Consider the following 24895-nt stretch of genomic DNA (forward strand, 5'->3'; position numbering starts at 1 on the left):
TTAGGTTAATTGGCTTCTCTAAATTCTCCTTAGGTGCGATTGTGTGCGTGAAAGGTTCTTTGTCCTGTTTGTCTCTGTGTTGTCCTGCGATGGACTGGCGACCTGTCCCGGGTGTACCCCGCCTCTCACCCGTAGACAGCTGGAGGTAGGCCCCAGCACCCCTCACGACCCCATATGGGATAAGCGTGATGGAAAATGGATGGATGTATACATGGATGAATTATGGTTAAATTGTGGTGTGGTTTTTATTCAGTCAATGCATGTTAATAAAAGGCAGCAGACATTAAAGAAGATGCCATTCAAGAAAGGATAGCGGCACTAGGGCTCGATGAAACACCTGCTGGCACTTAAAAACCACTTGCCAACACATGAATAGTTGATTGGCCTTCCAGCTTTGACAGCAAGTAGATTTGAATAGTTCAATAAGTAAGAATCTACTCAACTCTCTAGAACAGCAAAATATTACAGATAGTCGGGAGTCAAGATGAGCGCTTTTCAAAACTAGTAGCTGTCAATCAGGGCTGAGTTTCTATTTTTAGGCCACCAGGTGTTAATTAATTAATTCTGGGTGGAGCTTCTGAAACATCTGCTGACATTTCTAAACATGTTGTGTCAATGTCTAAAGACCAGGTGATTTTAACTGTAGACGTCAGGTTTCACTTGAAAGAAGCCGATTTATGACCAAATTAGCTTTCTTTATCAAGTGGACTTGTTCTGTAGATTCAAAACAATCCCAAATTATCAGCTTTCCACCACCTTGGTGACTATTTGGGGTGTTTTTGTTGATATTTTGTTTTTCATCCAGATATGTTGCTGTGGAAAATGGCCAAACATCTCAACTTTTTTCTTTTTATCTCAATGACTTTGTTTCGGTATTGCTTTGGCCTTTCTGCCAACTTTACAAGAAACAAAGAGGCTTTTTCGAGCAAACAACCCATAAATAACCTTTACATTTAACATATTTGAAATTAATTGTTAAATAAGAAGTTAATGGGATTCAGCTTGTAAATAGTCTTTCATTCTTTACATAGTTTTGGTCATTGCTGATGTCTTTCAAGCTTGGCATCTTGTTAACCAGAGCAGCAAACCACCAAAAATATGTTTTACAGAGTTGGTCTGACTTGATTATGAACAATTAATCAGTTGAATCAACCAAGCACCAAAGAGGTCCTTCATTTTTTTCTATGACTTTTAGTCAAAATATATACAAACCCATTCAGAATGTTTTACTTCACACGATTTTATGTAAAGTGCCAAAATAAGAGGCAAATTAACAAGCAAAATGTAATATTGGCCATTTTAAAAAGGTATCAAACACAAAAAAAGCAAAAACAACAAAATAAACTAACTGGGAAAAATTTCTTCATAGTAAAAGAAAAGAAAGAAAAATTAAAATAACTTAATTTAGGACATTCTAAGGATATAATATAAACGTAAGAACATTACCAAATTTTGCAAAACCGGATCCATAACATATCCACATGAAGTCCTTCATTAAAGTTTTCTCAATAAAGACAAATTGCTGTAAACGAACAAGCCAAATAAATAGTCTTATAATAATCTTGCATTCAGATAAACTGATTCCAATATGAATTCTAAATGGACTTTTGTAAAATATGCAAATTATAGGAATCAAGAGTGTCAATAATTTGATAAGAGGTAAAAGCACTATGTGTAGTATGTAACTCTTGGCAATGATAAATGATATGTGACTGCTTGGGTGGAGGTTTTCTGTTGAAGTAAACAAGAACCTACAGGTCAGTGAGATTGAAGGGACAATCTGAGGATGCACAAAAAAAAAAAAAAATTAGTGAACAAAATGTTGGTTATTTGCAAAATGCATCATCATAAAATCAAACATTTACACCAAAGTTTCAAGTCTTCCATAATATCAAGCAGCACTAATTTCAAATGTGTTTTCTACCCTAAGCAGGCTATATGTTTCAGGTCAAACCAACTGGATTAATACAAGACGTGCTTTCATATTTGAAGAAGCAAAAGGCCCTTTGCTCCTTAATCTCTCTCCCCTGACCTCCACAACCCCCGCAGGCCTTAACTCTCACCCCGTTCACCGCTCCCTCTGTTCCCTCTTCCCTTTCCCCTCACAACTCTCTCCCTCACAGTGTGAAAGAGGAGCCAGGATCAAAGGCCATAAACCACGGCAGTGATTTCTGGTGATTGATTAGAAGCAGAGGTTGAGAAGGAGCAACTCTCCCCTCTCTTCCACCTCTTCCCACCCTCTGGTGTGGTGCTAGTATTCTCCCAGGGCTTTTGTAGATAGCCTGGGCTTTAAGTGCAGAACAGGGCTGCAGGAGCTCAGAGAACGGAGCCCAGATACAGTACATGTTCTCGGCCAGTTTTTTAAGGGTCCTTCTTCGATGGCAGAGCAGAGGGGTGTCTGTTGATAAGAACCATTTGTTGTCTCTTTCAGATCTTGGGAGGGACAGTGTAATCCTCTCATCCTGGTCTGTGCTCAGAGCTGGAGGAAGAGAACAGAGGAGAAGGAGGAGGAGGAATTGATTTTCAGAGCGAGGGCATGTGGAGAATTGAACTCAGATGTGCAGCAAAGGAAAGCTCCACTCAGGGGGAAACAAATGTCTGTTGCTTACAGCACATGGGCTGTGCAATTTGAACTTGAGCAAGTCCTTCTAATGTTAATTGCATAGTTGTCTTTCATTATTCGCTCCCTCCTCCTCCTCCTGTCCTGAGGACAACTTAGCCCGGAGGCCTCTCAATGAGCAAGTGGTCCTGTAAAGGCATTTTAATGGGCCACAGCCACTCAGATTAGCGCCCGGACCAAATCTTTCCACATGCTTGCTTTTGCACAATTACACCCACGCCCCTCTTTGCGTTTGTGAGGCCGCCTGATCTCACCTGGAGCTGTGAGTCTAATGATGTTCGGAGTCTGGGGCCTTGCAGCGACAGCTCTGGAGCCGGCGAGATGTGTCTCATGTCAGACTTTGCGCCAGACAGGCTCCAATGAGGAATAGAGAGAGGAGGTGGGGTGGGAGTTTTTCATCACAGCTGGAGCGAAGCCAGAACAAGAAGCGCAATTCTTCTACGGTTTTGTTTTTCCTCTGTGGTATTTAAAAAATGATTGAGAGCATTTTTGAGCGTTATGGAGTATCTCATTACGCTCCTAAAAGCTTTTTATTCATCCACACAGTCCCAGATATGTACACAAACATTACAGGCTGCAGAAACTCCATCACACATGCATGCAGATGCGTAGTTTTTCACCAGTTTCCCGCGACTCGCTCACTTGTCGCAGCTGCAGGATGGACCGGTGTTATTAACTGTTGGGCGACCTCATGACTTCATCTTCAGCCCAGTCAGAGGCGGCCCACATTATATGTCTCTGCTCGGCTCAATGGGCTCTTTGTTCTGGCTTGGCTCTGGAGCAGCTCAGCGTGGAGCTGTGCAAGTCCAACAGTCCCTCTGCGACTCAAAGGGGAGGGAGAGGTAAAGATGTAGGGAGGTAGCGGAGGCTGATAGGGAAGGGAATTTGAAGGAGACGGATAAGGGGGGGAGATGGAAGGAGATTTGGGAAATACATGGGAACTGGGAGAAGGCCTGAGAGAATGGAGGGTGTGAAACATGGAGTTGGAGTGAGTTAAAATGAATGAACAGAAACAAAAAAAAGTGCAGGCACAAGAGAGATGAAAAAGAAGCCAATAGGTGAATCTCAAGGTTAAGTTTTTTTTTTTTTTTTTAGTTTTTCCTCACCCATTCTGGAAGACACCACATTAGCTGAGCTTAATCCAAGATTCATGAAACAATTTTACTGAATTCAGGGGGAGAGAGGTGGATTCCACTGGTGAAAGTGACAGGAGAGGTCATGAGGGGAGCTTATTACTGGAGGAGGGACAGGAACAGGAGGGGAGTGTTGAAACACCAGGAATGACAAATAAAAGGGAGGGATGAAAAGGTTAAGACATCAAACATAATAGCGGCAGCTGTTTTTTTTTTTTTTATCAGACCATGGGATTGTATCAGATACCAACATCTTTAAACAGAATGCAACTAATCTGATTAGAGGAAAGATTTTTTGGCCATACTTTTTTGGCTTGTTTTCAGTTAATAATTTGATGTATGAACTTAACTTAATACTTAATAACTACACTTTTTAAAAAGTTTAGTTGTTGCTTCAGTCCACACATTTTTTTCTAAAAGTCTTGGGAATCATCAACATTTTCAATAGAATATATAAAATGGGGCTGCATACTGTTTAGACAGCAGTAGTTGTAACTTCAGTACTTCTCCATTAGCAATGACATTAAGTGAAGTAAAAGTGGCTTGCAGTGATTTAGTTTGACAACTAATCACACAGGTTGACTGACTTAGTAACCTGGTTGGCAGTTATGCTAACCCTTTAAACTCGGGTATGAATTAAACACCAGCTCTCTTATTACTACTCCACAAGTAAATAGCCGACGTCCAGCTAAATTAGCTGCAATTTGAACCAGGCCCACAGTTATGCTATTTCTTTAGACTTGTAAGAAGGTTTGTTTTAAAACAAATATGATTTTGTGAGGTGAGGTTCTTACCTGTGGTAGAACATATTTTTATTTGTTAATAAATCCCCAGAGAGTTGAAAAGACTATAGTCAGACAGTGGGCCTTAGTTATTTTTTACAATGTAAATATAAACTGGAAAAAATGGCACATTTATGTGATACAACGCTACATGAGTGGTTATTAAACCTCTGGTTGCACAAAAGACCATTGTTCATATTTTAGCTGGTTTCTTATTGGATCCACATCTGTGTAATCAAGCAAAATCGGGTTGGGTAAGGCTGCAGGCTCTAATAGTCTATATCAAGGCTGATGAATCTCAATTTTCTGGTAGCTACGGCACGACTGGTCTAAAGTTTTCCAGCTGCCGACTTTGACCTTTCAAATCAGGGTAGAGATTTAGGGGGATTCCTCTCATTCAGTTCTTGTAAAACAACTGGTTGGCAGCTTGTAGTAACAGGTGGAGGAGGGGGAGCGCTACTTATTACTACACATCAACAGAGAAAGCTTTGCCATTGTCTTTTGCTTATGACTTAAATAGGTTTAAACTTAAAAAGTTGGGTGATAAATAATTTTACTGTATTTGTAAATATGCCTGTGTTTAAATATTAGTTGCTATGAGACTCTAGTGCTGTAATAGCCTTGGAGTGAGAGTTTTTCAAACATGAAATTATTTGAAATGTCCTAATAGCTACTATTTCCTTTTTTGTTTCATCAGTTTGACCATGCTTACACTGATTTCAGAAAGGGAAAATGCATGCAAATATATACAGTGTATATATAATGCATATACTAATTAAAGGTAGGATCCTTCTTGAGATCAATTATTTTGACTGCAGAGAACTTGAGTAAGGAGAGCAGATTAATTTTTTTTCTGACATTTACTTTAAATCCTGAGAATAAACCTGGAGTTTCTACAGTGCAGGTGTAGGAAACAGGATTTTAAGGTCAGTGATTGGATGTTTAATGCTCCTGCACTCTCTTGAATCATGCATGACTGTACAGACAATTTAAGGCTTTTGCTCTTCCTGTGAAATGATGAATCAAGAGAAAGAATTTAATGTCTGGTCAAAGCTCTTCCCACAACCACTTCTCACCAGTATTCTTCAATTACCCATGAAAGAAAACTGTTTCAATTTTGCATGCAATGATACTTATCTGTGTATTAAAAATGTATTATTATTATTAAGAATAACTTTCCTAGGAAACAGTTTTCCAGCCATTAGGGCAATACATTTTCCAGATGCACAATTTTCACTTTAACTCTTTTTTGGGGGGTTTATCTAAAACTTAAATTAGAGATTTTCCTGTCAGCTGCAAACACTTCAATAAAGTCCTCCATCTTTAGCATGCATCCTTAAGCAGGGAGTGACGTGGAATAAATCATATTTAGAAAGCAAACTTCTTTGATCTCACTCTTCCTGCAAAGGTCATGTCTAAATTTTTTTGAGCTCAGGCGACTGGTAGCTTAATAAAAGGGTCGTTGTGAGGTTTACTAGGTGACCTGGTGTCATTTTAAGCAATTAATATGTCAGGCTCTAGGGCTAAAACATTGGTTTTAAATAGCGCCAGAGGCTTCTTTCATTTTTTACCCTAAGTAACCTAATATATGACCAGAACAACCCCTTGCTGTGGGAAGAGAATGAAGGAGTCAGTTGTGTCCTGTTATTTTTATGGCGTTTGGCTTGTAGGTTGGAATTCCAATTGTCATGCTCTCTGGTAAAAAGGCCTTATGTCCAAATGTGACGGGTTAGAAGCTGTAAGCGTTACCAGCTGCAGCATCAAAGCTCTGGGCAAACTGTTCATTTAACCCAGATCCGTCACACTCGTGCAGCCTCAGATTCAACCTGTAATGTAGACATTCAGCAGAAGGCATTAAACAGAGACCAAAGTAGATTTACAGGCATGAGGTGACTCCAAAGCTCTCAACCTGTACTATGTCAAGGTTCATTGGATGTGCTGAAATACAGTAGCCTGCAAAAAGTATTCATACCCTCTATATTTTGTCATTCTCTAAACACATTCCTCACTGTGCTTTAGCTTGATTTTTGTGGTTGATCGCCATAACAAAGTGGACAAACAGAAGTATGAAAAGATGTCTTCAGCCCCCTTTACTCTGATGCCCCTAAATACAATAAAATGCAACCATTCACAGAAGTCCACCTTTAGTAACCGACAGAGTGCTATTCAGTACATTGGTTGTTTGACACAACAAAAACAGCCAAGAAATGACAGTCCACCTAATCTGCTAAACTGGGCAATGAAAGCTTTGATTAAAGAGGCAACCAAGAGGCTCATTGGAGGAGTACTAGAGACAAATAGCTCAGGATGAGGAGTACGTCAACAGGACAACTATAAGTCATCCACTCCTGAAATGTAGTCTTTATGGAAGAGTGGCAAGACTAGAGTCAAAATCAGTTGTTGAACAATAATCTTTAGAGGCCATAGTCTTATACAGTATGAAGTTTGTTAAAAGCCATTTAAGGAACATAGTAAAACAGAAGAAGATGCCTTTTTCATGTGAAACATTGTCACTTTTTACCCAACATGCAAAAGTGTTAGCATTATAATTTTCCTTAGAGAGGATTGGGAAGCAGTTTAGAGTTGATGTGGAGATAGATGGAGATGGATAGTTGGGGAAAGTTGTTGGTGGCTACGAAATATTTAAGATCAGGCCATGAGTTGGCCTTACGGGACCGATAATGATCTGACTCTTCGGGTCATTAGGGTACAATGAAATGATTTAGATCAAAGCATACTTATGTGTTAGAAGCCAAATTCCAGAACTAATCCAATTGAGAATTGGTGGCAAAACTTAAATAAAAATATTCACAAGTGTAGTTTCTGTCCAGTTTAACTGAGTTAAGGTATATTGCAAAGAGTCAAGTTCAAGAGCTTTAGTCTGTGGATGTAAAACACTGACAGAGACATACCAGAAAAGGTAGGGTGGACCTCACTTTAAAAATAAAATTAAAACCATGAATCCAGATTCTTTCACTTCAAATTTATGCCTCCTACTTCTGACGTCCATCATATAAAATTCTAATACATACAAAGAACTGTGGCTTTGTAGTGTCAAAATAGAAAAGTACAAGGCTTGTGTACAGTTTGTGGAAGGCACTGTATGTCTTGCTCATTGTATCTGTTGAAAAATGCATTGACCTAAATTACCTCGTGACACCTCTAGCAGCGCTTCAGCCAACATCTGTCTTTGTACCAGCTGTAATCAGAGTAAAAAAAATCTTGCTAGAAAGAAAAGTTATCTCTCCAGTTGAACACTATTTTAAAAGTTAACCAAGCCCACATTATTTTCAGAGTACTTTCTTACTTAGATTTCACCAGAAATTTGTAGAGCTTGCCTCACAGGTGTAAGAAGCAATCAGCAGCAACAGAGCAGGCAATAAGTTGCTCAGACAGATCTGAATATCCACAGGCTTAATCACCGTGGAAGGCTGAGAGAGAGTCCACTTCGGACTCACCAGTCATTGATAAAGTGCTTAGCAGCAGGAAAATTAATGAATCCGGTCTGACTGGTTGGGGGGTAGTGGGAGTTTGGGGTTGATGGGGAGGGAAAAGGAGGAGGATGGGGAGGGGGTGCACGGGAGGGTAATCCTGTTCCAGCTAAATGGCTGATCCCTCTCATTCCTCAGATATCAAATGTCAAAAGTTAAATTAGCCTGCTAGCCTCAGATACGAGTTAACATGCTTTTAAACGGGGCGAGGGGCGGTGATTCCTGCCCCCTCTGGGATGGTGGGCAGGTGCCTTTGAAGTGTCTAATTATCCAGCTTCCACTAAGTGCAAGCAAACCATCCTAATGGGGGAATTTGTGTCTCAGTTCATTGCAGAAAAAGCTGTTAATTTTTGTTGGACTATGTTGTATCAGAATGCTGCTGATCCTGATTTTACAAAATATTTAGATTGATCCATTAAAACTTGCCAGAGGTTACCTTACCTCCACACCGACAGATTGTAAGGCATATATGTATTGCAATACATTTCATGTGCTTGAAATGCATGTATTTTTTTTGTCATGCCCAGCTATTGGCTCTGGATCCCCTTGCCTTGGCTGGATATCCATTTCTCTTGGCGAGGCCATCCTAATCTGAGTGCCACAGACTTGGTCAGAATCACTTTGGTTTCAGAAGTGAAATTCCAGTGCTGAGGTCCAGAGGAAAGCTGGCCCACTCTGGTCTCATCAGAGCACTGCCCGGAATGACCCCAAAAAATACAAAGTACACCAACTGGATGTTACCCTTTCCTTGCAAAGAATGATTTTACATTGTGACATGGACAATCTAGGTGACTGTAATGATATAACTAATGACAGCTGGCTTGTGACCTCCTGTAGAATTGCTAATGCTCAATCAGAGCTCTAAATGGCATCTTCTTTAAAGCTTTGATCAGATTCATGCATTTGATTTGTCAAAGAATGCAGGCAAAGATGCCCTTTGAGTAGCAAAGTCTTAAAAGCTGTAACTATCAATGGTCAAAAAAAGAAAAAAAAAAGAAGAAAGAAACACATCAGGGCACATTTTCAACTCGAGGCTTTTAGCCCTCTCACTGCAATGCTCATTGCTCCGCTCACAATGTGGCCCTGATGAAATGGTCATGGGGTTTCGGGCCGCTCTATGGTGGGCCTCTGCCCCTAATGGGTGAATGAAGGGCAGTGAGGGGGCAGGCGGAGGCTTGGGAAAGACATATCCCTGCTGTGAGGCTGATTTGAGGTGAGCAGAGGGAAAGAAGGAAGGAGTCAAGCAGGCTTTGATTTAGCACCTCCCCCGCCCTGGGGGCTGGAGACCGGTACTAGAAGATGCTGAGATCTGGGTACATCCCCAAAGACCCCCGGCGGCAGAGAGAAAAAGCGGGGAGATGGGTTGAACAGTTAAGGAGGTTGGGGGATGTGAGCCACTGAGAGCCAAATTGAGATGTGGGAATCATCAAATTTGCCTTGATGAATATTGAGAGGGACATTTTTGAATGCTGTGTGGGAAATAATCAGCTGGCAAAAGACTGCCAACCAGGGGAGGGACCTTACTTATGTCTCTCTGCAATTTTGTTTAACATCACTCATGCACTGATGTGTAAAAACCTAGGGATGCAGTCAGGCCTAAGTTCAAAGTTACAAAGGTCTCCAAAGATATAGCCATAGCAAACATCTTTATAGGGATATTAATGACTATTACTAACAACCCTATCCTTGCTTATTATTATAGGTGATCATATTATGGAACAAGTTTGGGCTAATTTCTGAAGAAGCTTGGAAGTCAACTTTTTAGGTAGAGGCAAAAAAAAAAAAAAGAAAACCCTCAAGACTCTATAACCTCCACATAATGTATACCTGAACTCTGTGATAAAGACAGCAGCAACTATCATGTAATACTGAGTTAATCGGCCAAAGAGTTGATCAGGAAAAATACCTCACACAATTGCACTAATCTCCCCGCCTGCTGGTTGTTGTTGGTTTAGTACAGTCCCTAGTATATCAGCTCACACTAATCATGAAGGATTCCCTCTGTCTTTAGGGGCTCTGCCAGAACCGGTGAATCAGGTACGTAAAGCCTAAGCCGCTTGGAGTGGGGCTCTTATTAAACTCTAGCCAGCCGCTGGAATTTTTCTTCCCCCTCTCATTGTTGATTGGGGGAGTCTTGAGTCTTTCCCTGGAGTTGATTTGCAAGAGAAAGGAAGAAAAAGGAGCAAGAGATTATTGCACAAGAAGAGAAGAGCTTTGAAGAAGTGTTTTTTGTGATTTCACCGCCGATCCTCCACCTCTTTTTCCACGTGCTCCCTTAGCCAAAACATGTTTGTGCCATAGTGCTTTTAGAAGTTAGAAGGTAGAACTCTGATTATGCCTGGCTTTGTCTCAGAGAAGGGCTCATGGAGAAATTGTAGCATGCATTGGCCCCTTGTTAGACCCCTGACAAATGTAAGTCCCAGACTTGAAAGCTAGCCGGATACTTGTGACTTGAGGACAGTTTTTCATGTGGATGATGTGAGGAAGCAATCCCTCTTCTTAACCTATGCCTCTAGAACATTCTTTCAAAACAACAAGGATGGGGTTGTGTTTCACTTCTGATTTCTATAAATTGGCTGGACACTCTTAACTTTAGCCCCTCTTATCCTGGAGCCCAACTCTTTGAGCCATTGGCCCCACTCCATATCTCATTATCTCTTTCAAAATTTCATTTTGTCATTGCACCCACGCACTCTTTTATACTCCCCCATTAAAGGCAATACAGTGAGTTTTCTGGAAAGGTATTTGAAACAGAATGTTACAATAGAAACTGCAGATGAGAGAAAAAAATAGGAGAAACCAGGGTTTTAGGGTTTAATGAGTTGCCTGCTGGGGGTGAAAGAGGGATAGAAACCAAGTGAGTGAGAGCAACAGAGTGCATTTGTGGAGGGTTAGAGGGAGAGGAGAAAGAGTTGTAAGAGGGAAAGAATCCAGGAATGAAGTACCAGGTACCATTATAGTGGCAAAGAAAGCTGCTGAAATACTAGAGCTGGGGCGTGTGCTCTGATCAGGACGGCAGTGAGCACAATTACCTTCTTTTCAAATCCTTCAGTGACACTGCGGGAGGAAGGAGGACTTTGAAACTTGAAAGGCAAGAGCTCGCTTTCAACCTCAAACGCAAGCAGGAAAGGGCTCTGAAATTTGTTCAGTGCTCCCCATCCACCATTAGCTTGTTTCTTCCTCTCGCCTCCAGGCATTTAAGCGCTTTTTGAAAAGATGTTAAGAAATTCAATCACCATAGAGAGAGAGCGGGATAGTTCTTTTTTTCTGTTTTTCTTTTTTTTTTTAAGGCATGCTTTCCCCTGGTCCACAGAGGACCGGCCTGCTGCTTTTGTGTTATTTTCTGAATAGACCTGCAAACTGGTAGCGGACTCGAAGCGGCAACCATGGGAAAATAGGGGAGAAATAACAGAAGAATGTAAAATGAAAGAAGGGAAAAGGGAAAGGATCTGTTGGGCAGATGGGCAGAAGTTAGAAAGAGGTTGCCAGCTTGAACTTGAAAAAAGTTCCTCACATCTACCTCGGCTCTGTCTTTATTAACTCAGTTCTCTACTAAAGATGCACTGGAAAAAAATCGACATCTAGATAAGTAATTTTTTCTTAAAATAAGTGCATTTGTTCTTGGGTTGAGAAGACAATTTACACTTAAAATAAGAAAACACAATTGGTTTGTCTTATTTCAAGTGCATATTATCTAATTATCCTATTTTAAGAGTAAAAATACTCATTCCATTGGCAAACTATCTCGATTACCTACTCAAATTAAAGGTAAATACACTTAATTTAAGAAATTTTACTTATTTCTAGATGTTTTTTGCAGTGTGTACTAGTCAAAGATATGTGTATGATTTTGAATCTTTGCTTTAATTGTTTCAGGGTGTGTTGCGTTTATTGGTTGAAAGAAAGGATGGAGTTTTGAGAAAATTGTTGATGCATCTGTATTTTTCACAAATGCCCATGATGTTTTAATGGTACAAAAGGTTTCCTTGAGCAGGCAGACGCAGCACACCAGAGAAATCTCTGCACACCAATAGGTCTGTTCCACCAAGATCTCAAGAAGTTAATAGCCCCTTGTACTGTGTGTGTTTGTTTAACCGTTTAAGGTCCTATGAACTCTTGTAATGAAGCCCCTGAAGGTGGTATATAGTAGAATGATGAACCCTCTGCCTCTAGAGGGTGGGATGAGGGGGTGCACTGTGACAGTGCTGTGATTGAACTGTTTGCCGCTTGACCTCACTTGTTATGTTTGAAATAGCAGTGGGGGTCACTACTGAACAACAAGACAGTTCTTGGAGAGTAACCAGGAGGAATTAAAACAGCAAACTGTAAAACTGTAGCGCCTGTAGTCTCTCTTTTTTTTGCTCAAAAGAACTGGGAAGTGTTTAGCCAGTTCATTTTCTCATCTGTAGTTGTAGATTTGTTGCATATGTTAGTTTGGTATGGAGTAGAAAGCAGGACCCAGTGCTAGACATAGCTTTATACACACTCTCCTTTGCAGTTTACAGTCCTGACTTCCTCAATCCATGTCAGGAGATGAACTCAATTCCAAAATCCCTTTATGTTAATATTGGGCTTTGCAAGCAGAGACCTATTAATCCAGCTTTAACCGTATAAGTTGCATTATTCCCCTTAATAAGATCACTGGCTGTGCAGTATAGGATTAAATACTTATATCATAACTGACAGTGTCATTTCCCATGGATGAGAGTGACTTTCCTCTCTCCGGTTGTCAGTTCCGCATTTGAAATCCTTGAATCCGCTGCCAGGGCTGCATCAGGGCATGGCTGGCTCTGGTCGCAGGTAATGGATGTGGGATAGTGAGGGGAATAAAAATCAGAGACTCCTTGAACCGCTCCTCCTCTTCTCTCATTGCCTCTTTCAATCTAATTCTCTGCTCCTTTCTGATTGCTTCTCTTTTTTTGTGAAGTGCAACCCTTTGCAGTGCTTAAGGTGGCGCTCTTTAATCTGGCCCTCTGCCCTGTTTCTAATTGCCAGTTGGATTGCTGTTGGGTTGCAGCGGATTGTGGGGGTAGGCTGTTAATACTACAGAACCTTTGGCGCCAGCGTAGGGGCGTTTTGCCAGGTTTTCAGTGAGGGACATTAATGCTGGAAAGAAAAAGCTGGATGCACTGATGGCCAGCATCTCTAATGATGAACTCATTATAACTTAAAACAAGTGCTGAGCATGTGTATGATTTACGGAAAGTTATAGCCAGTGAACGTGGGTTATGGGAAAAATTAAAGTTTAAATTAACTAAACAGTTTGTTCTTTTATGTTGCACTTATTTCCATTTTTTTCTTCTTTTGTAAACAGTAAAGTTTAAAAGTCACCTTTAAATGCCTTTAAATACAAAGGCAGGTTGTTATTTTTTTTATTATCATAAAAATCCTCTTTGGCCGTTTGTTTAGCACACATTGTTTCTGAGGATGTTACAAAATACCAGATTTTTAATCATTGTGTGCCTCGACTATTTCGACCTCATTACAAATTTTGACTCCTAGTGAAACCAAATTGAGCAACTTTTTGGCTTGTAGACATTTCTCGGCATGAGACACCTAATTTATTTATTTATTAAGTATCCATTTACTTACAGTATGCTATGAGTAAAATATATATGATTAAAGTTGGAAGGAAATAATTCAGAAATGTTTAGAATTAACACATTCTGCAGAATGAACATTACAAACACAGCAGCAGAAATGGAAAAATAACAATAAAAAGACATTTAGAAATACAAACCTGTTAAAAAGTGTAAAAGTTACATCTGACAGAAAATAAACAACTTTGCAATTCCGGAAATGGACAAAACATAACATTTGATATGACCAAAGTTATAAAAGAACAACATGGAAACCGGCTGAAATAAACTGCATCTTTGTAGTGAAAGATTAATACAGAGCGGTTGAGGTTTTATTGGTTTCTGTTTTCTTGAATTTTATCCTTTGAAATTTTGCAGACTCATACAAAGCAATTATCAGAATACTTGAGCAGTTATTATTTACATATTTTTTAGATATAATGGGTATTATAGTTTATGTGCTTCAAAAAGAGCCTCCTTGTTAATTACTCTTTTCTGTTCGGTCCAAAAGTTTCATCCAGGAAACTTTTTGAATTCAAAAAAACATTTTTGAATTAAAAAATAATTTTTTTTATCTTGGGTGGCAAGTGAAAGGTCTTCAAACTTGTAAACAAAGTGCAGTGGATTGTTTTTTTTTGTTTTTTTTTACTTTTTTGGAATGACTATGACCTGAATGACTGAGAATCTTCACCAGCATACTCTTTTTTTTTTTCAGTTCAAATGATAAGTAGTCTGAGACATGCCATTCCACTTTTAGAGAAAGTATCAAACTACAGAAAGGACTAATGCTAATACCAGGAGGTTATATGACCTTTGTGCACATCAGTTCAGAGGCCATGCAAAGGGTCAAAGACCATGAGTTTTCAGTAGAGTTCAGGACTTGAGCTCAGCTTCACCTTTATCCTGATTAAATGGCATACTGAAGATCATTGAAAGACCCCATATCTGTCTTTTGTTCTCTCATTAAGTTTAGAATGCCTCTCTTTTCCTGTAGACTTTTACCAAATTTCCATTGACTCAAAATGTTAAAAGTTTGGATCTGACAGTTTTCAAATTGACGGGGTGACCTTGACAGATATATCTAGATGGCGCAACTAACTTTCTACTTCTACCTTTGCTTGTTAAATGTCTTTGTCTTTAACATCTATTTTTCTCTCTCCCCCCATTCTTTTACTTTTTTTTCTGGCAGAAGAAGAGAGCTCAAGCACTCCATACAACCGTGAGAGGCGCAATGCCATTAGCTCCCAGGCCCAGACGCCCGGCGCCCTTGACAGAACCGTGAACGAGGAACCCTCCACCTCGACGGAAGAACGCCCGTCCCTGCTCAAAAAGGAGCTGCACGGGTCCCTGCCCCATCTCTCTGACCATGCCCTGCCCTACAGAGGCACGCTGTTTGCCATGGACCCCCGTAATGGCTACCTAGACTCGCACTACCGTAAGTCCACAGGCCTACAAAAGTAAAGAAATAAGAAACTTAACAGCTCAAGGGCGTGTTTGTAGCACTTTAAATGCTGAGGGTGGCTTTGCCTCCTTACTGTAGGTGAAAGGCACGACTGTTAGATGCTTGATTAAGTCTGACAGATTAGACCTTCTCTTAGACTTGCACAGACATACACTTGCGAACACGTGCACACTCCCTTGTCTGGTTTAGTGCCTGGGAAGTTAGTATGGGGAATGGGCCGGCGTAGCTTCTTAATTCCCTCATTAGGGGCCTGTCTGAACACAGTACTCCACTTTCTCTCATCAACACACACTTCAAAGCCCAAAAGTAGTGCAGAGTCAAATCTCAGCAGCCCCCCCTGCTCTGCTTCCTTCTCTCTCTCTCTGGGACTCTCTGAGAAGTGGTGTGAGAGAAAGGGAAGGAGACGAAGCCCTGGTGTACGAAGGTGAGGAGAGAGCTGTGGTTCAATTGAGAGTTTGGAGATAATTTAAAGCAAAGATAGGGTAAATAGTGGTAGTTAGAGAAAAGCAAAGCTGTGTGTGCACACTGGAACAGAAAGCATGGAAGAAAGATGTTTTAAGAGACTGATTAGGAGGTTAATTTGGCAGTGACTCTGGCCTTTGGACAAAGATTCCATGTGATTGTTTGCTCAGTTTGGTTATTTTGCCCTCAAATTGGGCCAGACAGAGTTGGACTGCAGAATTTAAAAGCACTGACAGTAATGAAAACTTCACTTATCCCTAGCTTTGTACTGTAACTCTATTTATTTAGCCACTTCATTACCGCTACTCCCTTGTGGTTGGGTGCCTGAGAGTAGAGCCACCAAGGTGCCTCTTTAAGGGAAAGGTTACTTTAAACCAGGTGAGGGTGCTTTGGACAGGAGCCTTGAGGGCACAACATTATTGCACATTACATCCTGACCTAACTCAGCAACACTGCCACTTCTCATTTTATGAATGCGTGTGGGTATGTGTGAAGGAGGCCTGGTGGTTCCAGACCGCTGGAGGGAGATGGGGGGTAGTAAAGGAGGGGGTTGGAGGTCACTCCAAGGCTTGGGGTCATGCGGAAAAGTCAAAGTCTGAAATGGAGAGTTCAAAAGAAGCATGAAAAGTCAAAAGGGTCATGGAGCTTTAAGAGAATTTCTTTGTTACCGAATCTTAGGGGCTTGAAAAAGCAGGACAGAGCTTTAAATTGCCTTCTAAGAACATTTCGCTCTTCTGCACAGCAGATTCTGAGCTGCCTCAATTGCCATTTTTATCTTGACTCAAATCATGTACTCTCTTAAAAAACTTACAAATTTTCCACATGGTATGCAGCTACCATGAAAACCCTTTTTTAGTGAGTCAGATCCTAATCGTAAACTCATTCTTTGTACTTTTTAAATTCTGGTTTCGAATAATTTAACAACGGTCAATTTACTAACAACTAATATGTCATTAACTTTAAAAGACAAAAAGGGCAAATCCATATCCAGTTTGGTCTTTTAAGAAATATAACTACAGCACAATCCAGTTTTATAGTGAGATCAAGATCTAAATACCTAGATCTGAATGTTTATTTTGGGGGAGGAAATCAATAAAATGCACATAGTTATTGGGAATGCAAAAATAGTGTAGCAGCAATTTTAGATCATAAGCTCAAGAAAGAATATGAATGTTTAGTACAATCAGTCACTCAACTTTACATTTTAGAAATATGTTTATAGAAAAGGTGGCATTAAACCCTAGAGCTGACTAAATGACAAAAAGAAGAGATTAAAAGTTAACTTTGCAACAGCAGTAATGAGCAGCTGCCTCGGCTTACTCCTTATTTGCTTGCCTGCTGAATTTCACTGATTTATGATTTTGCTGCTTGGAGATTTGAATACACTTAGACTTAGATTTTTTTTTGTTTATACAAGTGTAAAACAAAAAGAAATTTTGTTTTGAACAGCTCTCTGGACAATTTCATCTTTTTTAAAAGTTCAGCCTTGAAAAATAGTAAAAATTTACAGTTCTAACTTTTTTTTTTTTTTGAACGTAGAGCATCCCATAAAAGCTGTTTTTATAAACTGATTGATTGATTTATTGACTGATTGATTGATAGGTTACACTACCTGGAAGCCCTCTTTGCACCTTTTGGCAGGAAAATTAAAAGCTTCACCAGTTTAGAATTGATTGTCTTCTTCTTGAATAATTTTTTACTTTCTTTTTACAAAAGTTTAAAAAGTTCTCATCTTAGTTAAATTGAGATTCTAGCATTGTGTATGTTGAAACTAGGTTTGGGTTTAAGGTAAAAGGACTAAGACATCATGTTTACACTTTCTTCTTATGAAGAAACTGTGCTTAGTTCTGCATTACCAATAAGATGCAGCTCTACATGTTTTCTCACCACTTGCTCAGAAAATGAATCCAGATTATAACTGCCTATTTCTGAATGTGGTTTGAGAAACAGGAATAAAGATACAAAAATACTTAAAATATGCTTAAACTTAAGACTGATTAAATGTCATTTCCTGCCGTTAAATCAAAAGTGCTAATACAATAATTTAGCACTCCAATAAAATTCAAATTCATCCTAGTGAGAATGGAAAATAGCAACATTTCAATTTTAAAAACATAAAGTCTGAATGGCCTCTGTTGTTTTTTATTGATGTTTCTACAATTTCTCATATGCTCAGGAAGACTTATGATCTAAGATGAGAGCATTGTTGTGTGAAACGCCTCCTCCTGGCCTCAGGTGTTAAGGACATGAGTGTGTGTCTCAAGGCGGTACCGATTGATACAAACACCAGACTCTGGTCTCTGGGGTTTTTCTCCGTATTTAAGGTCAGCAGAACCAAAGGAGTCCCCTTAAACCTTAGCAATTCTCATGCCATTTCTCACCCGCAGTACTTTGAACCACAGACCTGCAGCATCTGTTGCCACTCCTGCACCACTAGGTGTAATAAAGCCACTGTTTGTCTCTGCACGCGCACACACAACTCTTACTCAAAGGGCTTTGTCACCTCCTAAATTCAACCCAGGTGTGTGCGTTGCCAGTGTGTGATGGAGAGGGGGAGGTAAGCTATTGTGCTGCGCTTGCAGGGAGCAGCATGCCATGCAGCAGACATCCAGGTAAATCCGATTACTCTTAGCACTGCTGTGTGTCAGTGCTTAATGTGCCTAAATGCGATGGCACCTGCAGCCCTGCCACACCTGGCCGCCGGGTCGTTAACATGGTGGTGGAGCTATGGGAGGTGTGGGAGTTGAGAAACAAGTAGAAAGAAGGGGGGTGTTATCCTCGGGGATAGGGGGGATCCCTTCTATTCACCCAGACTTGCAATCTCCTACTCCTCTTGTGTCCTCAGCCTAAGACTGTGTTTACTCTGGTTTTTACACCCACTTCAGAGGAGAAAAGAGGAGGCACCAAGGAAACATTACTTCCATTGTTAGCAGTAGCTAATCGTAGCGATGGCTGAGTCTTAGCTGCTTTTCTTGGGCAAACATTGGATACGAGTCCATATCCTTCTTACCACAACGCTAATACACATGGCTTTGCTCTGGGATAAGGAGAAAAGGACTGAGATTAGGATTAATGAGAAAAAAAGTCTTTCTTAAAATCTTAATTGTTAGGAAGCATGAATAAGACGCACAGTGCTGACATCTGTTTACATTGTGTCCCGATTAGCCGGCCATTGGTCATTTAGCAACAGTCGGCCCACTTGCTGGCGAAGCGTCCCTTCTTCCTCCGAGGAGATCTTCGTCTTTAAATTCTTTCCTTCTTTGCCAGGCTAAGCATGCCGTGGACGTTGCTGCTGCTACGCTGAAACCCCAGAGAATGTTAAATGAAAGGAAGGGAGTTAGATAAAAGTCAAAGGAAAGTACTTATGGAACTGAAGATATGTCGGTTTGGGGGTTTTAGTATATCACTGACACAGTAGGTCACTGATAGGCAGAGAATGGGCACATTAAGTCTGTTCAAGCAGTGATGCCTGCCTGCCTATCAGTACAATTTAGCTCCTTAACAGATCTAGCCCATATCTTACTGCCAGGACCTTAATCCCTCATACCAAAGCCTTGCTGTCCTTGACTGATCCCAGAAACCCACCAAGCTAAGCTACAGGCAGTGAAAATAAGGGTGTTTTGGCCAAAGATCTTCACATGTATCACAGAAACTTTGCTCTGAGAGTTCAGCAGAAGGTGGCTGCTTACGGGCCGCCAGTGTGCTGAGAAAAACACACGGAGCGATCAACAGTGCAGTAGAGGCTGTTTACAAGGTTGATCAATGTTAAGTCTTTTTAGTTGAAACCTAAACTGCAGTGCAAGTTATTCTGCCAGTCTCAATATCAAAACCCAGCTGACCATTGAAGTGCATGAGTGAGTTGTCACCAAACACTACTCCAAAGTTCTGACTCTGCAGTTCTTCCCTCAGTTCAAATAGAATGCACAACACCAATCTTGAAAGAATGGGAAAACTTTTTACCATTTTTTGCCACTTTTGAACCCCTAACTTTTAGAGATGCTGTTGGGATTTTATGTTATAGAAAAACTCAAACCGGTGCTGAATTGTGCAGTCGAAGCAGTAGTTTGATTGAATACTTTAAGTGCAAAATTATGCTCTAGGGATCCTTCTCTTGAGTAGACTCTGTTGGTAAAAAGATTAATTGTATGAAGCTAAATTTAGGGCAATTAAGAAACAAAACCTGAGATTGTGTAGTTTTCTAACTCCCCTGGTCAGTACTTGTAAAACTGATGTTTGAAGGGTCTTTTGTGGGATATTTCTGCCAGTGTTCTGTACGTATCAAAATAGCTCAAACTGAATTAAACTGTGAAAATCAGTTTCTAAAATTTACAGTTTTCAGTTCTTAGCTTTAACTGTTCTATTTTCACATATTTATAGGTTTTTATTTAATACATTCCTTTCCTCTCGCCATATTTTTGTGGCGCTGGATGGTGAAGGTCCACTCTTTTTTCATGTCATCCATCTTTTCATACACTTTGCCCTGCTGTCCTGTGTTCGCTAAAGATTATCTCTAGCCTTTTCTTTACCACTTCTTCATAATGACCAAATGTGGGGTCAACAGATTCTTGTAGATATCTGCCTGGCATCTTGGTTGCTTCTTGTGTTGATTTTCTCCTTGCCTGGGCCATTAGTTTAGGTAGACACCCATAACATGATAGGTTAAAATACCAAAAGCTTGAATTGGTGCTGTTTACTGATTAGTTGACTAATAAGAGGCGATTATTTATGCTGCATTTTATTTAGAGACTCAATACAGATGTTCATGACACTTATTTTTTGTTTATAAAAAAAACCCGCTAACCTTCCACTTTGCAGTTTTATATTTGTGTTTGTCTATCACATAAAACCCTTTATTCTCTGGTGTGACAATATGTTGTAAATCTCAAGAAAGAAGACTTACAAGGCAAGGTTTATGTTCAGAACAGCAAAGTGTGTTTTATGTACGCGTCTGTGAGTATATATGTAAAGAGAAGAAAAAAGTGTTCCTGGGCTCTCTGTAAAACCAAATTCAAAGAACAAACTTTCTAGTCTCTTGTCAGTTTAAATGTGACAACTGACTGGGAAGCAGGTTCAAACACCCTCCCCTCCCTAAAGGGGGAGTCAGGAAAAAGCCTGGGGTGAGAGGACACGTGCCTGTTTCAAGGGTAAGTGTTTGTCTTTGTGATTGTTTCAATATTGGCTTTTTGAGAGCGGTGGCTCAGCGTAGTCCCCCAGCAGTACGCCTGCACAGAGAAGCCCGAGGCACACTGCAGGCGATGGAGAGGGATCCCTTCCATCCAACTCCTTTCATGAAGAAAGAACAACATAGGCCCTTGCTCTGCTGTGGCCCCTTGGTCCAGCACGCCAGGGATAATCAGATCATCCCCTTTTATATAGCTTATTAGAGGCATCTTATGCTGTAAGATAGGCAATATTCTCACATGCTTTTTGCCCCTTTGTAGTGCATGATGGTTTAAGAGGGTTAAGCAGAGTATGAAGTGCTCTGGGAATGCACTCTTATACCGTCTTAAGGTCATGTGGTGCTCTCGTCACAAGGCTCATAAGTGTGAACTTAATATCTTGGAGTAATGGAGGCCCTCATTGACAATGACAAGATTAAATATGAAGGGGCTAAAAAAGAATTAAGACCAGAGCTGAAGACGCTCTGAAGGAATGGTTCTCATTTCCTTGGATCAGTGCAGCTACATCTGTCGGTACGTCATCCTGCTTTGTGGGTTCGACTAGTTAATCAGTAGACTTGCAGAGGCGAGTAAAAACAAAAAGACTTAGAAGAAAGATTTGTGGCCTCTTGTCCGCCCAAATAGAGAAGAAACTGCATTTGGCAAAAGCCCCCTAAATAAAAGAAAACAAGTAAAAAGCCCAAACTACCTGCTTAAGGGGCTTCTCCTAAGTGCTCTGCTCTTCTTTAAGTTTACCTTCCAATCTCCAGTAGGATGAGCACCTCGGTGAGCTGGAGGGGGATGAGGCATGTTTGTTTCTCTTGTATTTAAATCTCATCAGTGCCTTTCTGTATTTCTCTCTTACGGCGGTGAAGATAAGCACCCTTATTCCTTCAGCCAACAAGCCGTATCTGGCTCTTGTCTCTAGAGGGTCGCGAGTGCTTATTGTTCAACATGGAGAGGAGGCTGATGAGTGCAGTGTAATTAAAATGTTTCTACCAGGCTGGTGAAATGTAAGAAATCACTGGAGGAAAGGCGAATGGCTGAGTTGGAGGGGGAAGAAGAAGAGCCGGTGAGAGAGAGAGAGAGAGGGGGGGGGTAACAAAGCAGAAAATGAAGAGAGACATAAAAGAATGGGAGCTGAAGGAGGTCATGCCCATCACAGGCTTTAGTGTTGCCTTCAAAGATGCCTGGGACAGGTGGCAGCTCCAGACAATCTCACACCACAGAGTAGCATCCTCTCAGGGGGAGATAAGGGATTCCTCCATCTCCCCTCCCTACCTCTCCCGCTCTAACGCGTTGCCTTCTCAGCTTCCCGTTTCGTTGCTCTCCCAGGCGGGGTGCTTTGATGTAGCTCTCTGTGAGCGGGCAGCTGTAGGCCACGGGGGCTGCGCGAGAGCCTCCACCGCTGGGATCCGAGTGAAGCGAGCCTGGATTGGCCCGGGCTCTCAGGTGCCCAGCACTTTCAGGTCTCATTAAAGCCCTCCGGAAGGGTTAATCCTCTTTAGGGTTTTCTCTCTGTCCATGCCAAGAGGAGGCCCCTGGGCACCACCTGCGTGACCAAGACTCAAATCCCTGTGACACAAGTTCCCTCTGCTTGTACTTCTGCTCTCCTTGCTCCTTCCTCTTCTTCATTGACTCTTCCTCACTTCGTCTCCCTCGTGCATCCTTTTCCTCGCCTTCACATCCCCTGACAGTAGCTAGGCCTGTTGTATGCCTTTTCTGATTATTTGGGTGGAGAGTGTTGACTAGAGTGCAGTAAGTGGATTACAACTTTGTCCTTGTTTTGGGATGCCATGAGGAGGGAAAGGGGAGAGATCAGGAGGATGTGCTTAGAATAATGAGAGGCTGGATTAGATGGAAGAAGCAGAGTTAGAAACAGGGTGAACGAGAGGGTAAGGTGACATGAATAGAAGCACCACAGAGAGGAGAAAGGAAGCGGAATCAGAGGGTTCCAGATGTTGTGGTACTTATACGATCTAATTGGTTCAAAGGGCGTCAAACCATATCTGGCCCTGCAGAGCCTAGAAGCCATTTGTCTGCCTGCTACTGTGACACCGGTCTTTACTCTGTGACACACACTTTCCTTTGTTAGCTAAAATAATGGCCTTGTACCCCTTGAGACTGAAGCAGACTCTGTCTAATGCCTGAAAGGGAGTAGAGGAAAACAAGGCAGCAGACTCTGAGGGCAAAGGAAAAATGTTCGGAATTCACAAATTCATCAAAGTTCAAGTCAAGAGAAGGATGCTCTCAGTGTATAAACCCAATATTAACATGAATAAAAATGTCAGTTTATTAGTTTATTCAGTTTTAATAATGTTACATATAGAAATGCATTGATTATACAAATAAATAACTTTTTCCCAGTCACAATTAGAAGAATGTGCATAATTAGTCTGGGCATCCCCTCTGAAAAGAATTGGATGCTACACAGTCACACTGATTGGAACTTGTTTACTGTTGTGGTAAAATAGAGAGATGGAAGCTGCTTCTGTAGTCCAGCAATATGAGTAGTTGGGATTTTTGTGGTAACGTTTTTACCCAAACTGAGCATCTTTGTTTATTTCTTCTAAGCAAAGAGGAAATTGAACAGCATTCATTCTCCCAGCCTAGTTAAAGATTATACTGATTGTAGAAAATTTCCATTAAAAAAACATATAAGAACATTTAAAGACGGAAAAAAAATATTCACAATAATTATTGCTGCTCGATAAAAGAGAAACCCTTGTATAATATAATTCTACTATTATTTTAATATGAATACAAAATAACTAGATGTTGACATTCAGAATTGCTACAGTTTCTTGTAAAGCCTTTAGCACTGCTGGCATAAAAAAAATCCCACCAGTCTATGTTTTAAATGTAAAGCTATGTTTTTCAATCCTGTATGTTTTATATGCTTCTGTGCATTCTGACACTTGATTAAGGTGATTCCAGTTATGTGAAAGGCTCTAATTTAGTTATCAGTTAAAATTAGGTGTGCTTACCCTTAATCCTCTAAAACCCCTGCAGGGCCGTGTGTTTTACAAACCAGGGTTGAGAAATAGGTCTAGGGCCGGGGTTTTTAGACATTTCAGCCAGTGAACACCAAGATAGAAAGTTCCAGAAACTGTTATCAGTTGAGTTTGAATTTTTTTTTTTTTACTTTTACTTTTATTGTAATTTATATACATAGTGTATACAAAATGAAATTTCGTTTTGAACAGCTTTCAGAAATTTTCCCATAAAGTGCAGCAGCATAAAAAAAGTGACATTTAAACATTTAATTATTTAATTAAAAAAGTTAATTATATTATATAATAGGACATTTGGTTATTAAATTAGTAATTTATATTGATGGTTTATTTTGTTATTTAATGATGTACCAAATGGTATATTATTTGTTTTAATAGGGCATTTAACAGTACCTTTGTTTCTTTAATTTGGATATTTACTTTTATTTATTTGATCATATATTTATATATTTATTTATGTCCCTTGTGGTCATGTAGCCTTTCTGTTATCTACTGAAACTTTTGCTCTCCTTCTCTCTGTTGTGACCTAAATAAACAGCAGAATTGTTATAAAAACACAGTTTCCTTTAAAAGAACCTATCTGATTCCCCTGCCTTCATTTTTAAAACCTCATTGATACTAAAACATACTTTAAAACATACTACCAAAAAAATTGCAGATCGAAGAGTGTTGCTACCGACCCGTTAGCTCTCTAACTGACTGGGAAAAGCTGTGAGGATGTAACTTGAGAAAACGTGACCATCATCTTCTACTGGGTTTCTACCAGATACTGGCCCATTTCCTGACATTACTGTCAGCGCTTCAAAATAACTGTTTAGCTGTATCCACCCTCTACTCTTTACTAATTAGAAACTTCCACAGAGACACGTCTTATTAGAGATATAAAAAACTGAAAGTTACTTGTAGCTGAGATATATAAACCATACATTTTCAAAAGATTCTGTTCCACCGCTACTTTTTGAGTCTGGAGCCTTTGTAATTAAAGAGTATACCAGATCTTTATAAAACCTCCTAAAGTTAGCTGTTTATTACTAATTGAAAGCATTGCTGCGCTATGTACACAATTTTGTCAACTTCTACAACAAATGGGCTGTAAGCACCTAATCTGGATGATTTCTGATATAGTTTCCTTATGTTCTTTAGATTAACTTTATATAAATTTTTATTTAAAAAAATCTGCAGATATTTACCTG

The 24895-nt window shown here is 40.3% G+C and overlaps 1 protein-coding gene across 1 annotated transcript in view; it reads left to right on the plus strand.

The window, feature by feature from the left end:
• LOC107085457 (transcriptional activator GLI3-like) overlaps positions 1–24895 on the plus strand; it is a 127603-nt gene that overhangs the window by 34805 nt on the left and 67903 nt on the right. The window contains exon 3 of the mRNA XM_015375771.1: positions 14795–15040. Coding sequence (XP_015231257.1) covers positions 14795–15040 — 246 coding nt within the window. The remainder of the gene's footprint in view (positions 1–14794; positions 15041–24895) is intronic.

This window comes from Cyprinodon variegatus, unplaced genomic scaffold, assembly GCF_000732505.1.
Source record: "Cyprinodon variegatus isolate N-32 unplaced genomic scaffold, C_variegatus-1.0 Scaffold125, whole genome shotgun sequence".
Lineage (NCBI taxonomy): Eukaryota > Metazoa > Chordata > Actinopteri > Cyprinodontiformes > Cyprinodontidae > Cyprinodon > Cyprinodon variegatus.